A 19,112-nucleotide genomic window follows, 5' to 3' on the forward strand; every position below is an offset into this window, starting at 1 on the left:
TTCCACCTGGCTGCCCCCCCCCCCAGCTTCTCCTTCACCCAAATCCAGATAGCTGATGTTCTGAAAGAGCTGCACGATCTGGATCCCTACAAATCACCCACCATTGTTGTAACCCCTATTACTAGTCTGTTCAACCTCTCTTACGTATCGTCTGAGATTCCTAAAGATTGAAAAGCGTCCGTGATCATCCCCCTCTTCAAAGGGGAGACACTCTCTAGACCTAAACTGTTACAGACCTATAAAGCCAAGTGAACAAACAGATCACTAACCATTTTGAATCCCACCGTACCTTCTCCGCTATGCAATCTGGTTTCCGAGCCGGTCACAGGTGCACCGCAGTCACGCTCAAGGTCCTAAACGGTATCATAACCGCCATCGATAATAGGCAGTACTGTACTGCCGTCTTCATCGACCTGGCCAAGGCTTTCGACTCTGTCAATCACCGTATTCTTAGCGGCAGACTCAACAGCCATGGTTTCTCTGACTGCCTCGCCTGGTTCACCAACTACTTCTCTGATAGAGTTCAGTGTGTCAAATCAGAGGGCATGTTGTCCGGACCTCTGGCAGTCTCTATGGAGGTGCCACAGGGTTCTCGGGACGCCTCTTTTCTCTGTATATAACAATGATGTTGCTCTTGCTCTGGGTGATTATTTGATCCACCTCTACGCAGACGACACCATTCTGTATACATCTGGCCCTTTGGACACTGTTAACAAACCTCCAAACAAGCTTCAATGCCATACAACACTCCTTCCGTGGCCTCCAACTGCTCTTAAATGCTAGTGAAAGAAATGCATGCTCTTCAACCGATGGCTACCCGCCCTCCCGACTAGCATCACTACTCTGGACGGTTGTGACTTAGAATATGTGGACAACTATAAATACCTAGGTGTCTGGTTAGACTGTAAACTCTCCTTCCAGACTCACATTAAGCATCTCCAATCCAAAATTAAATCTAGAATCGGCTTCCTATTTCACAACAAAGCCTCCTTCACTCATGCTGCCAAATTTACTCTGGTTAAACTGACTATCCTACTGACCCTTGACTTCAATGTCATTTACAAATTAGCCTCCCACACACTACTCAGCAAATTGGGTGCAGTCTATTACAGTGCCATCTGTTTTGTCGCCAAAGCCCCATATACATCCCACCACTGCGACCTGTATGCTGTCGTTGGCTGGTCCTCGCTACATATTCGTCGCCAAACCCACTGGCAACAGGTCATCTAAGTCTTTGCTAGGTATAGCTCCGCCTTCTCTCAGCTCACTGGTCATCATAGCAAATGCCACCCGTAGCACATGCTCCAGCAGGTACAGTTGACGTCGAAGTTTACATACACCTTAGCCAAATACATTTAAACTCAGTTTTTCACAATTCCTGACATTTAATCCTAGTAACAATTCCCTGTTTTAGGTCAGTTAGGATCACCACCATTGATTTCCACTTTTCACACCATAGTACGTTCATCTCTAGGAGACAGAACGCGTATCCTTCCTGAGCGGTATGACGGCTACGTGGTCCCATGGTGTTTATAGTTGCGTACTATTGTTTGTACAGATGAACGTGGTACCTTCAGGCATTTGGAAATTGCTCCCAAGGGTGAACCAGACTTGTGGAGGTCTGCACATTTTTATTTCTGAGGTCTTGGCTGATTTCTTTTGATTTTCCCGTGATGTCAAGCAAAGAGGCACTGAGTTTGAAGGTAGGCCTTGAAATACATCCACAGGTACACCTCCAATTGACTCAAATGATGTCAATTAGCCTATCAGAAGCTTCTAAAGCCATGACATCATTTTCTGGAATTTTCCAAGCTGTTTAAAGCCACAGTCAACTTAGTGAATTGTGATACAGTGAAATAATCTGTCTGTAAACAATTGTTGGAAAAATTACTTGTCATGCACAAAGTAGATGTCCTAACCGACTTGCCAAAACTACAGTTTGTTAACAAGAAATTTGTGGAGTGGTTGAAAAACAAGTTTTAATGACTCCAACCTAAGTGTATGTAAACTTCTGACTTCAACTGTATATTTCACTGGTCATCCCCAAAGCCAACCCCTCCTTTGGCCGCCTTTCCTTCCAGTTCTCTGCTGCCAATGACTGGAACAAATTGCAAAAATCACTGAAGTTGGAGACTTAAATCTCCCTCACTAACTTTAAGCTGCTCTGACAGCTGATGCTTACCGATCGCTACAGCTGTACGCAGCCCATCTGTAAATAGCCCATCCAACTACCTACCTCATTCCTGTTATTTTTGTCTTTTTTTCTGCTGTTTTGCACACCAGTATTTCTACTTGCACATCCTCATCTGCACATATCACTCCAGTGTAAATTGCTAAGTTGTAATTACTTCGCCACTATTGGCCTGTTTATTGCCTTTCCTCCTTACTTCATTTGCACACTGTATACAGATTTTTCTATTGTGTTATTGACTGTATGTTTGTTTATCCCATGTGTAACTCTGGTGTTTTTGTCGCACTGCTTTGCTTTATCTTGGCCAGGCCGCAGTTGTAAATGAGAACTTGTTCTCAACTGGCCTACCTGGTTAAATAAAGGCAATTTTGTATATATTTTTTATAAATAACTGGTGAGTTGACTAACGCGCAACACCTGTTGAATATGGGAAGTGTCAGTGAAGGGTATCAAAAAAACGGAATTAAATTGTTGCAAGCAGCACAGTTGGTCACTAATGCTCTGGATAACATGAAAACAGCCTAACTAGTAGCTAGGCAACTTTAGCCCGTTTGGGCTCATGATTGCCTTCGTGAGGTCAGAACACTCGCATCAACCCGACTCCTCGGCCAGAGCGTCCAGTGTGCACTCTGAACACTCAGAGCAAAACGCTTTGAATTTACGAACAGAAAATCTGACTAAGCTCTAAATTTCCTAACAGCACAGAGCGCACTCTGACACACTGGAGGCAATTTTAGGAACGCACCCTTAAAGGCGCTACATGGTCATTTCCATGTCTACATTGGCCATGCAGCATTTGCGTTGTTTTGGCCTCTGCAGAAGTCAGGGCTATCTGGCTATGCCTCCGGAGGCTTCGCAATTGCATCACACCATCCATACGGCGTCTCCGACCAGATTTTCAGATCAAGAATAAATTCTCTTTATGCCAATTCAAATGCTCGAGGTACACATGGTACTTTTGTACACTATCAATACTTAAAATGTATGTTATGTTCCAAATCTGAGTTCTCCCACCTGTTTTCATATTTATGCTGCCATTTATAAATGAGGCCATGTGCTCTTTTACTTGAGTTGGACAGCTGTTTACTACATTATTTAGGACAGTACTACATTATTTAGGACATTTTTGTAGCTGAAGTTCTTTATTCAAGGATTTAGAGCACTTGTCCAATTTCAGATTTGTAAATAAGTCTAATTGTTCAAAAGTGTTGTACACATTTAATTACTATTTTACAGGTGTTTCTCAGCAGTTTTGTTGCAGTGTTTTGTACCAGGAGTTAACAACATTGCTCTTGATGATCCACAGCGGTATGCAGGCTTTTCTGTTCAAGCCCAGTGCTACCGCACCTGATTCTACCACTCAGCTGTTCGTCAAGACTTCAGCTCTTCAACGAGACCATCATTTTGGTGTGGTTAGAACTGGGCTTGAACAAAAAAGCCTGTATAAACCTGTAGCTTGTCAAAAGCAATTGTGGCCATCCTTGAGTTATATTTCCAAAGTTGACTATCTGATGAATGTACGTGTGGTTGTACATTAAAAAAAAAAATGTTTTTGTTCTAACTCAGTTTTATTTACAGGTAATGTAGTACTAGTCCTTTCTTCAGTAAACTATAAGGTACACGTTCATGTTTTTCGCTTCCCAGTGGAAAATCAGCTGTTAGTATTGATTTAATATTATCTACATTATTTGACACATTTGTCATTATTGTTTAAGTCTACTTTTATTGCTATATTATGTTGCATAATCACCGAGGTTTTCCAGCATACAGCTTTGGCCTACTACAGTAGCTGTGTTGGTATTGCACTTATGTATGTAGGCAGGTTGCTTAGGATTCAAACCTTCTCAAACAGCCCAATTCATAATCTTCAGAGTGATAAAGGCCTTTACAGTGTCCTGCTGTTAAAAGGATGGGGGTTGCCTGAGCTGCAGACAGCTGTATTGGCCCTCTAATATAAAAGTATTTAAAGGCCCAGTGTACAAAACAAAAACATTATTTATTTAGGACAGTATGACAAATCCTGCAAAGCACGACTGTTTCGGAATGTACAACGTTTGACTCCCATTACTGTACTGAAACATAATGATTCATCTTAGATCATTGTTGTTAGGAGGATGTTTGCTCCAAAACACGTCAGCAAGCATGAATGATTATTGAAGGAAATCAAGTTGCCACCCTGAATTTACAGGTGTACCTGTTTTTCTTTCAATGCTCACTACTTTTTGAGGTGAAACATGAGTCCTACAATTAAGAATAATTCCTAGAATTGGGAATTCTTGGTGTTCCAGGATTTCATGATGCAGCAGACCATGCTGAGGGTGAAGGATCCAGTGAAATCCTTGGACTTCTATACCCGGATCATGGGAATGACGTGAGTGCCAACCGTAGCCCCACCAATGTTGTCTGGTCATTGGATCACAAGAAATACAGTACCTCTACTCTTTCAAATAAAGCTTTAACTAGATTAATTTTATGCAAAAGTTTTAACCAGTAAATTGACGAGCAGTAATAGAAATAGAACGAGCTGGAGGCACTTATTTACTAACTTGACAGTTACTTAAATGCTACGATAAGCTAGCTTTGGTACCTGACTGGTCCTGCACTTCTTGGAATGAAGATGACAAGTTGGCTAAAGTATTAAACAAATGGCATAACCCTGAAACCAGCCTGAACTCTGTGCTCAACACGTGGCACATGTATTGAGCGCAGCTGTCAGGCTGGTTCATGAGACTACTGACTGGCAATAAGCAAATGGTAAAACACTACAATCCTCCTGACGCGTCAATAGAGCAGATACTTTGTCATTTTCCAATATGTAGTGCTGTTTCTCCTCAAATGCAGTCATACAACACGGGTAACTTTTTTATGTCCCTTCCCTCAAGGTTACTCCAAAAGTTTGACTTCCCCTCCATGCACTTCTCCCTTTACTTCCTGGGTTACGAGGACAAGAAGGAGATCCCTGGCGACGTGAAAGAAAGAACGGCCTGGACCTTCTCCAGACGAGCCACCATTGAGCTCACCCAGTAAGGCCGCTTTGGATTTTGGGCGATAGGCAATAGCGCTCCTCACTCTTCACAAGAGACCTGGGCATGATCAGAAGGTCTATGATAGGCTACTCTTACTCCAGTCCTAGAGATATCCTTGAAATGGTTGTTAATGCTGGCATGGTGTGAATTATCAGAGGAGCCAGGGGGGCTCAACTCCCCTGAAGGAGACGTTGGCTCCCCTAAATGCAACAAAAGTAAAACTGGGGGATCTCCTAAATAATTCCAATTTAACCATTCTCCTATTTGTTGAAAATGCAGTGGTAAATATGAAAATGAACCGAACACCCCCACCTCTCTGTCATGGTTTAAACCATTTTATTTATGTGGCGGGGATGTCCATTCAGTAGTGCAGATTATTTATTTTTTTGCCTCGGCTGAGATTTTCATTTTCACCATTTGTTTGACATGCGTCCTTGATAAAAATAGCCTTTATTCCAATGCATTAGATGTACAGTGCATTCGGAAAGTATTCAGACCCCTTGACTTTTTCCACATTTTGTTACGTTACAGCCTTATATTAAAATGAAGTACATTTTTCCCTCGCTCTACACATAATACCCCATAATGACAAAGCAAAAACTGGTAAATCTGAAATATCACATTTACAGATGTATTCAGACCCTTTACTCAGTACTTTGTTGAAGCACCTTTTGGCAGCAATTACAACCTCGAGTCTTTTTGGGTATGACGCTGTCGAGCTTGGCACACCTGAATTTGGGGAGTTTGTCCCATTCTTCTCTGCAGATCCCCTCAAGCTCTGTCAGGTTGGATGGGGAGCGTCGCTCCACAGAAGTTTGATTGGGTTCAAGTCTGGGCTCTGGCTTGGCCACTTAAGAACATTTAGACTTTCCCCGAAGCCACTCCTGCGTTGTCTTGACTGTGTGCTTTGGGTCATTGTGTTGTTGGAAGGTTAACCTTTGCCCCAGTCTGAGGTTATGAGCAGGTTTTCATCAAGGATCTCTCTGTACTTTGCTTCGTTCATTTTTCCCTCGATCCTGACTAGACCCAGTCCCTGCCGCTGAAAAACAACCCCACAACATGTTGCCACCACCATGCTTTACCGTAGGGTTGTTGCCAGGTTTCCTAGATGTGACGCTTGGCATTCAGGCCAAATAGTTCAATCTTGTTTTCGTCAGACCAGAGAATCTTGTTTCTCATGGTCTGAGAGCCCTTTAGGTGCCTTTTGGCAAACTCCAAGCGGGCTGTCATGTGCCTTTTTTTAATTGGCTTCCGTCTGGCCACTCTACCATAAAGGCTTGAGATGCAGAGATGGGAGAACTTTCCAGAAGGACAACCATCTCCACAGAGGAACTCTAGAGCTCGGTCAGTGACCATCTGGTTCTTGGTCACCTCCCTGACCAAGGCCCTTCTCCCCTGATTGCTCAGTTTGGCTGGGCGGCCAGCTCTAGGAAGAGTCTTGGTGGTTCGAAACATCTTCCATTTAAGAATGATGAAGGCCACTGTGTTCTTGGAGACCTTCAGAAATGTTTTGGTACCCTTCCCCAGATCTGTGCCTCGACACAATCCTGTCTTGGAGCTCAACAGACAATTCCTTCAACCTCATGGCTTGGTTTTTGCTCTGACGTGCACTGTCAACTGTGGGACCTTTGTATAGACAGGTGTGTGCCTTTCCAAATCATATCCAATCAATTGAATTTACCACATGTAGAGTCCAATCAAGTTGTAATAACATCTCAAGGGTGATCAATGGAAACTGGATGCACCTGAGCTCAATTTTGAGTCTTAGTAAAGGATCTGAATACTTATGTAAACAAGGTATCTGTTTTTTGTTCTTAATACATTTGCAAACATTTCTAAAAAGCTGTTCGCTTTGTCATTATGGGGTATTGTGTGTAGATTGAGGAAAAAATGTATTTCATCCGTTTTAGATAAGGTTGTAACGTAACAATGTGGCAAAGGGGAAGGGGTCTGAATACTTTCCGAATGCACTGTATCTGTTGATTTATCATTGTTAAATCAGCTGTTTATCAGGTGCGTGCAGGTGTTTTACTTGAATACCTGATGATCGACAATATTACTAGACAACTAGCTACAGCTAGACAACTATGCATCCAATCCATCCAAGTATATATTGATGACATTAGGCCCATAGTTAACTCTTTCGGTCAGAAGCATTACATTTTGTAATGGCATTGGCATACATTTACATTTAAGTCATTTAGCAGACGCTCTTATCCAGAGCGACTTACAAATTGGTGCATTCACCTTATGATATCCAGTGGAACAACCACTTTACAATGGTGCATCTAAATCTTTTAAGGGGGGGGGGGGTTAGAAGGATTACTTTATCCTATCCCAGGTATTCCTTAAAGAGGTGGGGATTCAGGTGTCTACGGAAGGTGGTGATTGACTCCGCTGTCCTGGCGTCGTGAGGGAGCTTGTTCCACCATTGGGGTGCCAGAGCAGCGAACAGTTTTGACTGGGCTGAGCGGGAACTGTGCTTCCGCAGAGGTAGGGGGGCCAGCAGGCAAGAGGTGGATGATCGCAGTGCCCTTGTTTGGGTGTAGCGCCTGATCAGAGCCTGGAGGTGCCGTTCCCCTCACAGTTCCGTAGGCAAGCACCATGGTCCTGTAGCAGAAGCGAGCTTCAACTGGAAGCCAGTGGAGTGTGCGGAGGAGCGGGGTGACATGAGAGAACTTGGGAAGGTTGAACACCAGACGGGCTGCGGTGTTCTGTATGAGTTGTAGGGGTTTAATGGCACAGGCAGGGAGCCCCGCCAACAGGGAGTTGCAAGAATCCAGACGGGAGATAACAAGTGCCTGGATTAGGACCTGCGCCGCTTCCTGTGTAAGGCAGGGTCGTACTCTGCGAATGTTGTATAGCATGAACCTACAGGATCGGGTCACCGCCTTGATGTTAGCGAAGAACGACAGGGTGTTGTCCAGGGTCACGCCGAGGCTCTTAGCACTCTGGGAGGAGGACACAATGGAGTTGTCCACCGTGATAGCGAGATCATGGAACGGGCAGTCCTTCCCCGGGAGGAAGAGCAGCTCCGTCTTGCCGAGGTTCAGCTTGAGGTGGTGATCTGTCATCCACACTGATATGTCTGCCAGACATGCAGAGATGCGATTAGCCACCTGGTTATCAGAAGGGGGTTAAAGGAGAAGATTGTGTGTCGTCTGCATAGCAATGATGGGAGAGACCATGTGAGGATATGACAGAGCCAAGTGACTTGGTGTATAGCGAGAATAGGAGAGGGCCTAGAACAGAGCCCTGGGGGACACCAGTGGTGAGAGCACGTGGTGCGGAGACAGATTCTCGCCACGCCACCTGGTAGGAGCGACCTGTCAGGTAGGACGCAATCCAAGCGTGAGCCGCGCCGGAGATGCCCAACTCGGAGAGGGTGGAGAGGAGGATCTGATTGTTCACAGTATCAAAGGCAGCAGATAGGTCTAGAAGGATGAGAGGAGAGAGAGTTAGCTTTAGCAGTGCGGAGAGCCTCCGTGACAGAGAAGAGCAGTCTCAGTTGAATGACCAGTCTTGAAACCTGACTGATTTGGATCGAGAAGGTCATTCTGAGAGAGATAGCAGGAGAGCTGGCCAAGGACGGCACGTTCAAGAGTTTTGGAGAGAAAAGAAAGAAGGGATACTGGTCTGTAGTTGTTGACATCGGAGGGATCGATTTGTAGGTTTTTTGAGAAGGGGTGCAACTCTCACTCTCTTGAAGACGGAAGGGACGTAGCCAGCGGTCAAGGATGAGTTGATGAGCGAGGTGAGGTAAGGGAGAAGGTCTCCGGAAATGGTCTGGAGAAGAGAGGAGGGGATAGGGTCAAGCGGGCAGGTTGTTGGGCGGCCGGCCGTCACAAGACGCGAGATTTCATCTGGAGAGAGAGGGGAGAAAGAGGTCAAAGCACAGGGTAGGGCAGTGTGAGCAGGACCAGCGGTGTCGTTTGACTTAGCAAACGAGGATCGGATGTCGTCAACCTTTTTTTTCAAAATGGTTGACGAAGTCATCCGCAGAGAGGGAGGAGGGGGGGAGGGGGAGGAGGATTCAGGAGGGAGGAGAAGGTGGCAAAGAGCTTCCTAGGGTTAGAGGCAGATGCTTGGAATTTAGAGTGGTAGAAAGTGGCTTTAGCAGCAGAGACAGAAGAGGAAAATGTAGAGAGGGAGTGAAAGGATGCCAGGTCCGCAGGGAGGCGAGTTTTCCTCCATTTCTGCTCGGCTGCCCGGAGCCCTGTTCTGTGAACTCGCGTGAGTCGTCGAGCCACGGAGCAGGAGTGGAGGACCGAGCCGGCCTGGAGGATAGGGGACAGAGAAAATCAAAGGATGCAGAAAGGGAGGAGAGGAGGGTTGAGGAGGCAGAATCAGGAGATAGGTTGGAGAAGGTTTGAGCAGAGGGAAGAGATGATAGGATGGAAGAGGAGAGAGTAGCGGGAGAGAGAGAGCGAAGGTTGGGACGGCGCAATACCATCCGAGTAGGGGCAGAGTGAGAAGTGTTGGATGAGAGCGAGAGGGAAAAGGATACAAGGTAGTGGTCGGAGACTTGGAGGGGAGTTGCAATGAGATTAGTGGAAGAACAGCATCTAGTAAAGATGAGGTCAAGCGTATTGCCTGCCTTGTGAGTAGGGGGGAAGGTGAGAGGGTGAGGTCAAAAGAGGAGAGGAGCGGAAAGGAGGCAGAGAGGAATGAGTCAAAGGTAGACGTGGGGAGGTTAAAGTCACCCAGAACTGTGAGAGGTGAGCCATCCTCAGGAAAGGAACTTATCAAGGCGTCAAGCTCATTGATGAACTCTCCAAGGGAACCTGGAGGGCGATAAATGATAAGGATGTTAAGCTTGAAAGGGCTGGTAACTGTGACGGCATGGAATTCAAATGAGGAGATAGACAGATGGGTCAGGGGAAAGAGATAATGTCCACTTGGGAGAGATGAGGATTCCTGTGCCACCACCCCGCTGGCCAAATGCTCTCGGGGTATGCGAGAACACGTGGGCAGACGAGGAGAGAGCAGTAGGAGTAGCAGTGTTATCTGTGGTAATCCATGTTTCCGTCAGCGCCAGGAAGTCTAGGGACTGGAGGGTAGCATAGGCTGAGATGAACTCAGCCTTGTTGGCCGCAGACCGGCAGTTCCAGAGGCTGCCGGAGACCTGGAACGCCACATGGGTCGTGCGCGCTGGGACCACCAGGTTAGAGTGGCAGCGGCCACGCGGTGTGAAGCGTTTGTATGGCCTGTGCAGAGGGGAGAGAACAGGGATAGACAGACACATAGTTGACAAGCTACAGAAGAGGCTACACTAATGCAAGGAGATTGGAATGACAAGTGGACTACACGTCTCGAATGTTCAGAAAGTTAAGCTTATGTTGCAAAAATCTTATTGACAAATGACGAAAATGATACAGTACTGCTGGTTGGTGAAGTAGGCTAGCTAGCAGTGGCTGCGTTGTTGACTTTGTTTGAACGTGTAGCTGGCTTGGTAACCTCGATAGTTTCAGTACTACACCTTATCATGATACAAAAGCAACTATGTAGCTAGCTAACATAGCACTAATCAAGACGTTCCTTTGTAATGTATTTAGTTTCTTCAATGCTGCTCGTCGGTGATAGTTGGCTAGGTTTGGAAAAATGGCGTCGCGGGTGACAAATAGCTGGCTAGCTAACCTCGATAATTACTCTAAACTACACAATTATCAAGCTATGACAAAGATAACTGTTGTAGCTAGCTAGTGCACTAGTCAAATCGTTCCGTTGTAATGTATTAGTTTCTACAGCGCTGCTAGTCGGTAACGGTTGGCTAGCTAGCAGTGGGTTTGACGATGACTAGGTGTGTTGACTAAGTCTGGAGTCTGGACAACGGCGTCGCGGCGCGGCTGGCTAGCTAACCTCGATAATTACTCTAAACTACACAATTATCTTAGATGCAAAGACAACTATGTACTAGCTAACACTACACTAATCAAGTCGTTCCGTTGTAATGTTGTAATGTAATAGTTTCTACAGTGCTGCTAGTCGGTAGAAGTTGGCTAGTTGGCTAGCTAGCAGTGTTGACTACGTTAGGAGGACGAAAATAGCTGGCTAGCTAACCTCGATAATTACTCTAAACTACACAATTATCTTTGATACAAAGACGGCTATGTAGCTAGCTAAGAAAAATTGCTCAGATCAAACCAATGTAATGAAATGTAATATTACCTGTGGAGCGAAGCGAAGCGCGACTACTCGCTCCAAACCGGAAGTCAGAGCATACATTATTTGGGATTTGTGTGCCCATGAGAATTGTTTTTACGGTGAAATGTAATTAAATGTAAAAAATGTTTTTAATCAATTCTTGTATTATATTGAATGTGGGCTACCTATTCTGCGTGTGTTCGTGTTTAAAATTGCCTTGGCTGAGAGGGTAGGCTACCGGCAGTGGTGTAGGCCTAGTGGGGATTTTTGTTTTGTTGACTTAAAACGCAATTGAATGCATGGTGAGCGTTACTTTTTTGACTGCGACAGGCAAATCAGTCAACACTACATCACTGGCGTCTGGTAGGCCTATTTGAAGTTCACAGTAATACACATTGTAGCCTAGCCCAATAAGTTGACCTTGTGTTTAGGGTGACCATCCTGTTTTCCCCAGAACTGTTTCAGCCTCATTTCAGGTGTCCCAACTTCAGGCTACATTTGTTTTCAATTTGTCATCAAGACATACAGATGTCTATTACCATTCATCAAATGGCATGAGTAAACATGCAGTTTGGATGCTGGAATTGTTTTGAAATGGACGTACATGCTTACTTTTTAAAGTGATTTCTTTGACAATCAGATAAATGTTATGCGTTTTGTTCATGCCACATTAAAAGATCATTTATTTTTTTACAATTTCTAAATATCGGATTAAATGTGTTATTTTACAACTTTATCAAATTATAGGAATGTATTGCATTGTTTTTTTCTGTGCCTCCTAGTAACTGGGGCTCTGAGAGTGACGCTAGCCAGTCTTACCACAATGGCAACTCGGACCCTCGTGGCTTTGGTGAGTCTGTACTCTACACTGAAGCTCAGTAATCATCCCATAGTACCTTGCCGTACCACTGTACATAAAGTCTGCTGGAATAATCCATTATTTTTTTCAGTTATAATGCATTGTAAGACTTCTCATTGACATGTTTGACCCACTTTTGTCTTATTGTATATCTGTAAGAAGTACACTTTAAAAGGCCCATGCATGCTTATAACAAGTTATAAAGCATAATATCTGCAGGCTTCGTTGTTACCCACCCTGCCATTTATATGTTTTGGATTGTTAGTCATCCTAATGGATTAAGTTTTTGTTCAAGACTTGGAGAACAGCTGGGGGTATATATATATCTAAGTCGTTGAGTTGATTAACTGCATAAGTGGCGTAAACTAGTTAGTCAGCAATGTGTTATGTTCATTTTCACGCATCATAGGGCACATTGGAATTGCAGTGCCTGATGTCTATGCTGCCTGCAAACTGTTTGAAGAGCAAGCAGTCACCTTTGTCAAGAAGCCTGATGATGGTAAGAGTAGCCCCACAGTACTACTCATACTTGGCTTTTTTTTAAAGCAAGATTTGGGTGTGTGTGAAACATTTGCTTGGTTTCGTAAAATTTGAGACAAGATTGAGAAAGTGGGTTACGGTAGGTGTTTGGACACCTACCGTAATTTCCGGACTATTGAGCGCACCTGAATACAAGCCGCACCCACTGAATTTTTAAAATATTATTTTGAACATAAATAAGCCGCACAAGTCTATAAGCCGCAGGTGCTGTTTCCAACTTCTTATCATCGACTCATTAAGACCAAGCTCCCGTGCAGCAGCTCTATTTCCTTTTCCAACAGCCAGATCAATCGCCTTCAACTTGAAAGCTGCATCATATGCATTTCTCCGTGTCTTTTCCATGATGAGGGTGACAAAATGACTACCGTAATCAGAATGATGGGAAGCTTGAGCATGCTCGATTTAATCTAAACGGTAAACAAAAAAGTTGTTTGACCTTAACCCGTTCGGCAATTTCATTGGTCTAATGAAAGCTTCATGCCGCCAAAAAACTGAGCACGTCACAGAAGCGGGAAAAATCCATATTAGCAGCGTTATTGTTTAAGCCGCGAGGTTCAAAGCGTGGGAAAAAAGTTGCGGCTTATAGTCCGGAAATTACGGTACTCATTAAAGGGTTTTTATTTTTGTAGAATAATGTTGAAGACATCAAAACTAGGGGTCTGACGGGGTCTGTCTTCCCCGTCAGGCTCCCAGAGGTGTTCCCAAGCCATTTTTTTCACTTTGCTCCCGATCTCCTTCCTCCATAGCCACCTGATGGGGTGTGTGTGTGTGTGTGTGTGTGTGTGTGTGTGTGTGTGTGTGTGTGTGTGTGTGTGTGTGTGTGTGTGTGATATATGTGCGGTGGCCTTAATCAACTTTACTTCAAGATGAGGTAAAGTTGATTAATTCAGCACTGTATATGCGTTTCAACATCAATGCCCTCAGAGGATGATATCCCAACAATTTGTATAAAAAAAATTTATTTCACCTTTATTTAACCAGGTAGGGTAGTTGAGAACAAGTTCTCATTTACAACTGCGACCTGGCCAAGATGAAGCAAAGCAGTGTGACAGACAACAGAGCTTATTGTGTTATTGGCTTGTTTATTCCATGTGTAACAAGTTAATGACACAGTAGAAAAAAAAGTCTATATACAGTGTGTGCAAAAGGAATGAGAAGGTAGGCAATAAATAGGCCATAGTAGCGAATAATTACAATTTAGCAGATTAACAATGGAGTGATAAATGAGCAGATGATGATGTGCAAAAGAGCAGAAAAGTAAATAAAGTGTGGGGATGAGGTAGGTAGATTGGGGGGCTATTTACAGATGGACTATGTACAGCTGCAGTGATCGGTTAGCTGCTCAGATAGCTGATGTTTAAAGTTAGAGGACAATGTAAGTCTCCAGCTTCAGCGACTTTTGCAATTCGTTCCAGTCACTGGAAGCAGAGAACTGGAAGGCGGCCAAAGGGGGTGTTGGCTTTGGGGATGATCAGTGAGATATACCTGCTGGAACGTGTGCTATGGGTGGGTGTTGTTATCGTGACCAGTGAACTGAGATAAGGCGGCGCTTTACCACGCATAGACTTATATATGACCTGGAGCCAGTGGGTCTGGCGACGAATATGTAGCAAGGGCCAGCCGACTAGAGCATACAGGTCGCAGTGGTGGGTGGTATAAGGGGCTTTGGTAATAAAACGGATGGCACTGTGATAGACCGCATCCAGTTTGCTGAGTAGAGTATTGGAAGCTAATTTGTAGATGACGTCGCTGAAGTCAAGGATCGGCAGGGTAGTCAGTTTTACTAAGCTAAGTTTGGCGGCGTGAGTGAAGGAGGCTTTGTTGCGAAATAGGATGCCGATTCTAGATTTTGGGTTGGAGATGCTGAAGGAGAGTTTAGTCTAGCCAGACACCTAGGTATTTATAGTTGTCCACATATTCTAGGTCATAACCGTCCAGGGTGGGGATGCTAGGCGGGCGGGTGCAGGCAGCGAACGGTTGAAAAGCATGCATTTGGTTTTACTAGCGTTTAAGAGCAGTTGGAGGCCACGGAAGGAGTGTTGTATGGCATTGAAGCTCGTTTGGCGGTTAGTTAGCACAGTGTCCAAGGAAGGGCCAGAAGTATACAGAATGGTATCGTCTGCGTAGAGGTGGATCAGGGAATCTCCCGCAGCAAGAGCGACATCATTGATCTATACAGAGAAAAGAGTCGGCCCGAGAATTGAGCCCTGTGGTACCCCCACAGACTGCCAGAGGTCCGGACAACATGCCTTCTGATTTGACACACTGAACTGTCTGCAAAGTAGTTGGTGAATAAGGCGAGGCAGTCATTAGAGAAACGAAGGCTATTGAGTCTGCCGATAAGAATACGGTGATTGACAGAGTTGAAAGCCTTGGCCAGGTCAAGGAAGACGGCTGCACAGTACTGTCTTTTATCGATGGCGGTTATGATATCGTTTAGTACATTGAGCGTGGCTGAGGTGCACCCATGACCGGCTCGGAAACCGGATTGCACAGCGGAGAAGGTACGGTGGGATTCGAAATGGTCAGTGATCTGTTTATTAACTTGGCTTTCGAAGACTTGAGAGGCAGGGCAGGCTAGATATAGGTCTATAGCAGTTTGGGTCTAGAGTGTCACCCCCTCTGTAGAGGGGGATGACCGTGGCAGCTTTCCAATCTTTAGGGTTCTCGGACGATACGAAAAAGAGATTGAACAGACTGGTAATAGGGGTTGCAACAATGGCGGCGAATAATTTTAGGAAGAGAGGGTTCAGATTGTCTAGCCCAGTTGATTTGTACGGGTCCAGGTTTTGCAGCGCTTTCAGAACATCTGCTATCTGGATTTGGGTGAAGGAGAAGCTGGGTAGGCTCGGGCGAGTAGCTGCGGGGGGGGAGCTGTTGGCCGGGGTTGGAGTAGCCAGGCATGACCAGCCGTAGAGAAATGGTTATTGAAATATAAGATTATCATGGATTTATTGGTGGTGACTGTGTTGCCTAGCCTCAGTGCAGTGGGCAGCTGGGAGGAGGTGCTCTTGTTCTCCATGGACTTTAGTGTCCCAAAACTTTTTGGAGTTAGAGCTACAGGATGCAAATTTCTGCTTGAAAAGGCTAGCCTTTGCTTTCCTGACTGACTGCGTGTATTGGTTCCTGACTTCCCTGAACAGTTGCATATCGCGGGGACTATTTGGTGCTATTGCAGTCCACCATAGGATGTTTTTGTGCTGGTCAAGTGCAGTCAGGTCTGGAGTGAATCAAGGGCTATACAGTGGGGGGAAAAAAGTATTTGATCCCCTGCTGATTTTGTACGTTTGCCCACTGACAAAGAAATGATCAGTCTATAATTTTAATGGTTGGTTTATTTGAACAGTGAGAGACAGAATAACAACAAAAAAAATCCAGAAAAACGCATGTCAAAAATGTTATAAAAGGTTTTGCATTTCAATGAGGGAAATAAGTATTTGCCCCCCTCTCAATCAGAAAGATTTTTGTCAGTGGGCGAACGTACAAAATCAGCAGGGGATCAAATACTTTTCCCCCCCCCCACTGTATCTGTTCTTAGTTCTGCATTTTTGAAAGGGGCATGCCTATTTAAGACGGTGAGGAAAGCACTTTTAAAGAACAACCAGGCATCCTCTACTGATGGGATGAGGTCAATATCCTTCCAGGGTACCTGAGCCAGGTCAATTAGAAAGGCCTGCTCGTGGAAGTGTTTGAGGGAGTGTTTGACAGTGATGAGGGGGTGGTTGTGCATCCATAAAGGATGCAGGCAATGAGGCAGTGATCGCTGAGATCCTGGTTGATAACAGCAGATGTGTATTTGGAGGGCAAGTTGGTCAGGATAATGTCTGAGGGTGCCCATGTTTAGGGTTGTACCTGGTGGGTTCCTTGATGATTTGTGTGAGATTGAGGGCATCTACTTTAGATTGTAGGACGGCCGGGGTGTTAAGCATATCCCAGTTTAGGTCACCTAACAGAACGAACTCTGAAGCTAGATGGGGAGCGATCAATTCTCATATGGTGTCCAGGGCACAGCTGGGAGCGGAGGGGGGTTGGTAACAGGCGGCAACAGTGAGAGACTTATTTCTGGAGAGATTAATTTTTAAAATTACAAGTTTGAACTGTTAGGGTATAAACCTGGAAAGTATGACAGAACTTTGCAAGCTATCTCTGCAGTAGATTGCAACTCCTCCCCCTTTGGCAGTTCTATCTTGATGGAAAAAGTTGTAGTTGTGTATGGAAATCTCAGAATTTTTGGTGGCCTTCCTAAGCCAGGATTCAGATATGGTAAGGACATCAGGGTTGGCGGAGTGTGCCAAAGCAGTGAGTAAAACAAACTTAGGGAGGAGGCTTCTGACGTTAACATGCATGAAACCAAGGCTCTCTTGATCACAGAAGTCAACAAATGAGGGTGCCTGAGGACCTGCAGGGCCTGGGTTTACCTCCGCATCACCCCAGGAACAGAGGAGAAGTAGGGTGAGGGTATGGCTAAAGGCTATAAGAACTGGTCGTCTAGAGTGTTGGGGACAAAGAATAAAAGGAGCAGATTTCTGTGCATGGTAGAATAGATTCAGGGCATAATGTGCAGACGGGTATGGTGGGGTGCGGGTACAGCGGCGGTAAACCCAGGCACTGAGTGATAAGAGGTTGCATCTCTGGACATGCTGGTTATAATGGGTGAGGTCACAGCATGTGTGGGAGGTGGGACAAAGGAGGTATCAGCTGTACCAACTGTGGCTCAGTTGGTAGAGCATGGTGTTTGCAATGCCAGGGTTGTGGGTTCGATTCCCACGGTGGGCCAGTATAAAAAATGCATGAAATTAAATGTATGCATTCACTACTTTAAGTCGCTCTGGATAAGAGCGTCTGCTAAATGACTAAAATGTAATGTAAATGTATGATGAGTTGAACTAGGGGCTCCATTGTGAACTAAAACAATGATAACTAACCTAAACAACAGCATACAAGGCATATTGACATTTGAGAGAGACATAAAGCAATCACAGGTGTTGATTGGGAGAGCTAGCTAAGACAACAGCGAGTAAGACAACAGCTAATCAGCTAAAACGACAACAGGTAAAATGGCAATGAATGGGCAGAGAGGGTCGGTTAACTACACACAGAGCCTGAGTTTGCGGCTGGGGCCGACAGATAAACAGAATGGAGTACCGTGATTAATGGACAGTCCAGCAGGCATCAGCTATGTAGCCAAGTGATCATAGGGTCCAGGGGACAGCAATAGATGGAACAGGGAAGCCGCGGAGTAGTCGCTAGCACGCGGGAGACGCGCCGTTTAAAGTTAGCAGCCCGGGGCTAATAGAAGCGTCTGCGCCGACGTCCGACGGAGACCGGTTGAAGCACAGTGGATGGAGTATTCATCAGCAGACCAGTCGTGGTGGTGCGGCGGGGCGCCGTGTCGACAAAGGATCCAAGCCAGGTGGCGAAAGAGGTGTTGTAGTCATTTAGTTTGCTAGCTGGGAGATGCGCCTGGCTCACGGCTAACTGGTGCTAGCTTCAGGGCAGGGGGGTTAGCCACTATAACATCTCGGTAGCAGCGGTGATCCGGTGCCACGGTCCAGAGCTTACGGCAAGGATCAGGTGGAGTAGTGGGTTCTAGCCGTGTTTGGGTGGAGTCCGGGTGAACAACTGAGTAGGCCGGGAGGTGAGCCTCAGGGATAGCTTCGGTACTGGGTCACTCGGTGGCAGCTAGCTAGCTGTGAAGATCAGGAATAATGGTTCAGGGTTTACGGCAGGAATCCGGCGTTGCAGTGGAGAAACAGTCTGATACTGGTAGGCTGGCGAATTATCCAGGGGGGGAAAAAAAAAAAGGGCTGGTATCTGTACAGAAGGTAAAGGCTGCTAGCAGTGGCTAACAATGACTAAATAGCTTGTAGCTGATTAGCTTCTGATGACCAGGTGGTTCTGGCTATAAGGTCTAAAAATAATAGCGGTTCCATATCACATTGGGTGAGGCAGGTTACCGGAAGGTATAATTTAATTAAAATGGAAAAGAGATTGAAAATACATTTGAAATGTATACAAAACGATAAAATACAAAAGTACACGAGAGGATGAACAAAACACGTCTGCACTGCTACGCCATTTTGGATTTAGTGCTACAATGCTAATAATGTAACCCCTGCTACTACTAACGCTGCATATTTCAAAATACTCCTAATTTGCGCTGTAGTCCAGTTCATGCTGGACTATTATTTGTGGTTCACTGATAGGTCTAGGACTCGCCCTTTCAGACACTCCCTGCCTGTCTCCCAACTCATACCCGGTTCCCTAGCCACCAACATCTCCATTGACCTCTTGTGCTCTGCTACAGTCGGTACCTGTGGATAATACTTTCCTGTGCTCAGGTTAGGTACAC

At 45.3% G+C, this 19,112-nt stretch overlaps 1 protein-coding gene across 2 annotated transcripts in view; it reads left to right on the forward strand.

Annotated features, from left to right (window-relative positions):
• Nucleotides 1–19,112, forward strand: part of LOC106561879 (lactoylglutathione lyase) — a 42,853-nt gene that overhangs the window by 15,886 nt on the left and 7,855 nt on the right. Inside the window, exons 2-5 of one of the 2 annotated variants that reach the window (XM_045688933.1) lie at nucleotides 4,456–4,562; nucleotides 5,074–5,214; nucleotides 12,144–12,211; nucleotides 12,630–12,719. In XM_045688933.1, coding sequence (XP_045544889.1) covers nucleotides 4,456–4,562; nucleotides 5,074–5,214; nucleotides 12,144–12,211; nucleotides 12,630–12,719 — 406 coding nt within the window. The remainder of the gene's footprint in view (nucleotides 1–4,455; nucleotides 4,563–5,073; nucleotides 5,215–12,143; nucleotides 12,212–12,629; nucleotides 12,720–19,112) is intronic. The other variant, XM_014126156.2, reaches the window with a different exon arrangement.

The sequence above is a fragment of the Salmo salar genome, chromosome ssa11 (genome assembly GCF_905237065.1).
Source record: "Salmo salar chromosome ssa11, Ssal_v3.1, whole genome shotgun sequence".
Taxonomy (NCBI): domain Eukaryota; kingdom Metazoa; phylum Chordata; class Actinopteri; order Salmoniformes; family Salmonidae; genus Salmo; species Salmo salar.